The sequence below is a fragment of the Amphimedon queenslandica genome, unplaced genomic scaffold, assembly GCF_000090795.2.
Source record: "Amphimedon queenslandica unplaced genomic scaffold, v1.1 AMPQUscaffold_13072, whole genome shotgun sequence".
Classification (NCBI taxonomy): Eukaryota; Metazoa; Porifera; class Demospongiae; order Haplosclerida; family Niphatidae; genus Amphimedon; species Amphimedon queenslandica.
Genome location: NW_003546692.1, coordinates 56,085 through 61,286, shown reverse-complemented (window position 1 = coordinate 61,286; position 5,202 = coordinate 56,085). Strand labels below are relative to the sequence as shown.

The 5,202-nt window shown below is 31.5% G+C and overlaps 1 protein-coding gene across 1 annotated transcript in view; it reads right to left on the bottom strand.

The window, feature by feature from the left end:
- Positions 1 to 789: 789 nt before the first annotated feature.
- LOC109585392 (uncharacterized) overlaps positions 790 to 5,202 on the bottom strand; it is a 13,548-nt gene continuing 9,135 nt past the window's right edge. The window contains exons 13-14 of the mRNA XM_020001458.1: positions 5,098 to 5,192; positions 790 to 942 (exon numbers count right to left, since the gene is read on the bottom strand). Coding sequence (XP_019857017.1) covers positions 790 to 942; positions 5,098 to 5,192 — 248 coding nt within the window. The remainder of the gene's footprint in view (positions 943 to 5,097; positions 5,193 to 5,202) is intronic.

Below are 5,202 nucleotides of genomic sequence, written 5' to 3'. Positions count from 1 at the left end.
CATAGGGATTATTGATGACCCCAGTAATAGTATCTTCACATACAGTCAGTCTGGTAGCTGGAATGCTTTTTATAAACCAGACTACACTCCATTGTTTGAATCAAAGTTCAACAACCCAAAACTAGAAGAAGAAGCAATAAATGTTAGCTTATAACTTCATTTTTGTTGTCTTTGCCAGCATCTAGCTTGCATGGGCTGGGACTATGCAGTTAAGAGTAGTGTCTGTCTGAAGATTTTTTTACTGAACTGCTACTTCGAGGTTTTGTAATTTTATTATTTATTGTTCTGATGTAGTTGTGTGGTGATGATAAGTTGTGTTTGTTTGATGTTGCTGCTACTGGTGACTTAAGTATTGGAGAGGCTACAAAAGAAATAGAAGAAGACCTACAAATTTTAGAAGAAATACTTCAACCAAGTAAAAATATTTAATGTAAATAAAGTTTAGTTTCTTCGAACCTTTTAAAGCTGTTTGTGATCCTCAATGTGTGAATGGAGCATGTATTGGTAACAATAGTTGCTTCTGTTCTGAAGGATATCAAGGAATAGCTTGTAATCAACCAGGTAGTAGATCTAATAGAATAATTACAATGCATATATTACTTGACTTGTGGACATATTGAGATTATTGACATTAATGTTATTTCTAGTACTTAATGAATGTGAAGAGAACATTTGTGTGAATGGAGGCACTTGTAGTTTGATTGCTGGAGACACTGTATGCAGTTGCTTAGATCGATATACAGGAATTAATTGTGGTATAACTTATAGTGAATAAATCATTGTGTGTTTTTACTTTTTAATTGTAGAGGATTTAATTTCAAGCCCAACATCTTCTCCTTCTCTGACACCATCATCAGTCTCATTGTCTGTGCTTCTTGTGATAGTTTTTGTTGCTTTGACTGTTATTATTGGAGTGATTGTTCTTATACTGGTGGCAATATTCTGCATACAAAAAAAAATGAAAAGAGATCTGAAGAATCCTTCTCATTCAATGGACAAAAAAAATGAAAATTAATTGCTGATAGAATAATAATTATTTTGCTACAAAATGATTGTCATGTCTTGTATGTAGTTTAGTATGTAGTATGTAGTTTAGTTTATATTTTGCAACATTTGCAAAATTTTAGTTATAAAATTTTAGGCTAGTAAAAAAATATTGAAAAAATATTTAACTGACCTGCCTATGGTGTTGGAAATTTCTCATGAACTGAGAAATGAAACTGTGCTTCTGAACCAGTGAACTTAGTTTCTCAGACTAATACTAATTGGAAAGTATTTTTTATAACAAAGTAAAACAAGGTTCATTAAAACTAGAAGTGGCACTTGCTCCAATTGAGTCATAATTTTTCAAACAATTAAGACAATGATTGAAAAAGGTATTTCAGTAAGGATTAAAACTTTGTTCAAAGTTAAAGTACAGGGGCCTTGGCCAAATTTTTCTTAAAATGGCTGAAATAAAATCCTTGATTTAAAATTTTTTTCTGATACGCATACATAATGATTCTCATCTTGTGTAGAAACTTTAGGCTAATTCTGGTCAAATTGAAATTTTTGAATTTGCTCAAATATTCAACATAAGTCCATGTACTACAGTACCGGAACTTGGCCAAATTTTGCTACAAATGGCTCAGAAAATTTTTTCGATATTAATAATGTTTTAAATACACTTATGTACATGTTCTCATGTTGTGTAAAAGCTTTGGAAGATTTTGGTAAAATTTGAATTTTATAATAAATTTTTATAGTGGCTTCAAAATTTGTCAATAGTCCTATAGGTAGTCTACTTTGGCCAAATTTCACTAAAACTGGCATGGAAAAAATTTTTCATTTAATAATTATTTTCTGATAATCATTTAGCTGGTATGTGATAAGGACTCTTTGAAGTCAGAATTAGCTAAAACTTTCTACATAGCATAAGGACATCAATATGTATCAGAAAATGTCATAAAAATTTGGGGTAATTTCGGAGCAATTTTTTGGGAAAAAGCATGGGCTATAGTACAGGGTACTTTTTAAATTTTTGCCATTTTTAAAATGGCTATAACTTGAAAAATTGAAGTTGGAATCGGCTCAAACCTTCTACATAGCATAAGGACATCAATATCTACTAAAGTCTATTCACTTTCACCTGACCCCTGGCTTTTTTCAATTAATAAATAACTATGTCACATCCGCATTCTTTACGTATTTGCGGTTTTGGAATTGTTTTTGTTGCGTGGAAGTGATGCAGATAAGTAGCAGCTGAATTTAATCTGGCTGTTCTAGCTGCATAATTGTGGTCAAAGGTATGTCATTGAGTTTATACAGGGACATCCAAAAAAGGCTAAGGCCTTATCATTTTGACCCGATCTTTTTATCTAAAGGACGGGAAGGACCTAGCAATTCTAATGGTGCAAACAAAATTTCTAAATTACAAGTTTATCAAAAGTTATAACAAAAAATCAATAGGTCAGGTGAAACTGAATAGACTTTAGAAAATGTAATAAAAATTTGGGGTGATTTCGGAGGCATTTTTTGGGAAAAAGCATGGGCATAGACAGGGTATTTCTCAAATTTTTGCCATTTTAAAAAATGGCTATAACTCGAAAAATTGAAGTCGGAATTGGCTCAAACTTTCTACTTAGCATAAGGACATCAATATCTATCAGAAAATGTAATAAAAATTTGGGATGATTTTTTAGCCATTTTTTTGCAAAAAAGCATGGGCTATTATAGTATAAGGTAATTTTCAGATTTTGGCTAATTTTTAAAAATGGCCATAACTCGAAAAATTGAAGTCGGAATCAACTCAAACTTTCTACACATCATAAGGACATCAATATATATCAGAAAATGTAATAAAAATTTGGGGTGATTTTTTTAGCCATTTTTCGGAAAAAAAGCATGGGCTATAGTACAGGGTAATTTTCAGATTTTTGCCAATTTTAAAAATGGTTATAACTTGAAAAATTGAAGTTGGAATCAGCTCAAACTTTCTACTTAGCATAAGGACATCAATATCTATCAGAAAATGTAATAAAAATTTGGGATGATTTTTTAGCCATTTTTTGCAAAAAAAGCATGGGCTATAGTACAGGGTAATTTTCAGATTTTGGCTAATTTTTAAAAATGGCCATAACTCGAAAAATTGAAGTTGAAATCAGCTCAAACTTTCTACACATCATAAGGACATCAATATATATCAGAAAATGTAATAAAAATTTGGGGTGATTTTTTAGTCATTTTTCGGAAAAAAAAGCATGGGCTATAGTACAGGGTAATTTTCAGATTTATGCCAATTTTAAAAATGGCTATAACTTGAAAAATTGAAGTCAGAATCGGCTCAAATTTTCTACTTAGCATAAGGACATCAATATCTATCAGAAAATGTAATAAAAATTGGGGTGATTTTGGAGCCTATTTTTGGGAAAAAGCATGGGCTATAGACAGGATATTTTTTGAAATTTTGGCCATTTTAAAATATGGCTATAACTTGAAAAATTGAAGTCGGAATCGGCTTAAACTTTCTACATAGCATAAGGACATCAATATCTACCAAAAAATGTAATAAAAATTTGGGGTGATTTCAGAGGCATTTTTTGGGAAAAAGCATGGGCTATAGACAGGATATTTTTTCAAATTTTGGCTAATTTTTAAAAATGGCCATAACTTGAAAAATTGAAGTCGGAATCAGCTCAAACTTTCTATATAGCATAAGGACATCAATATGTATCAGAAAATATAACAAAAATTTGGGGTGATTTTGGAGGCATTTTTTGAGAAGAAGCATGGGCTATAGACAGGATATTTTTTGAAATTTTGGTCATTTTTAAATATGGCTATAACTTGAAAAATTGAAGTCGGAATCGGCTTAAACTTTCTACATAGCATAAGAACATCAATATCTACCAAAAAATGTAATAAAAATTTGGGGTGATTTCAGAGGCATTTTTTGGGAAAAAGCTGGGCTATAGACAGGATATTTTTTCAAATTTTGGCTATTTTTAAATATGGCTATAACTTGAAAAATTGAAGTTGGAATCAGCTCAAACTTTCTACACGATAGCTTAAGGACATCAATGTCTACCAGAAAATGTAATAAAAATTTGGGATGATTTCGGAAGCATTTTTTGGGAAAAAGCATGGGCTATAGACAGGGTATTTTTCAAATTTTGGCCATTTTTAAAAATGGCCATAACTTGAAAAATTGAAGCATAAAGATGTGAATAAAGTCAATAAACACAAAAAATATTTGCTATATTACCATGGTAAAGTAGGTATGTAAACCATCACTCTTAATCCAGTTGATTTCTCTCATAGCAGTGATGACTTTATGCAGTGTACATGTATATACATGTTTGCTACATGAGAAAGGGAATAAAATAATAAAATAAAATAACACAAACCGTAAGAAGTACAGTAAGTATTAAGTTTTTCTTTCCCTCTTGCATTTTTATTCAATCTCCGCACACAGTATGGTATACTGGTATGTGTAAATGGAAATAATAATGAGTTGAAGTTTTACATGAGTTTTACTCTTGTGTTTGGTTGATGCCAAGAAATCATGAATCCTTTACACTATTATACTGAGAAGATGAAAAATAGTAAGGATTAAAATTAAATTGCTTTTTTGATGCTTACCAGTATATAGCTTTTACTTGAGCAAGTCTAAGAAACAAGAAAGATAAAGACAAGAAAGCACAAAACGTACATGTACATGCACATCTTAATGCACACAATTAATGATTTTACCTGTCCCTAATCAAAACTCACTGCCAGTCCCTGGGAAAGTGCTGAGAGATGTCTCTGAGGTCTTTATTTCCCTGGAGGTAAGCCCTATACCTGTCTCTTGGTGCCAAGTTGGTGGTACAGGCTCCTATTCTATCTGGTTTCTGCATTACTTGTCTCTGCTGATTATTATAAAATCCAGGAACATCCCAACACACCCAAACATTACAAATTAATCAAATTTTCAAGCATTTTGAACAAAACAAGCATTAAAATATACATGCATTAAACATCAATATCAATATTAAAATCAAATCCCAGTTCATTCCTAAGAGCTTCAATCCAGTCCTCACCTAAAGTTTCAGCTGCATCAGCATAACTGCCTCTTACAGCAATGAATGAATTCAAAAACTTTTGACAGTGCTCCTCTACTTTAGGCAACGTTCTCTTAAAACTAAGACTAGCCTTAAACTCATCAATGCACTCTTGCATCAA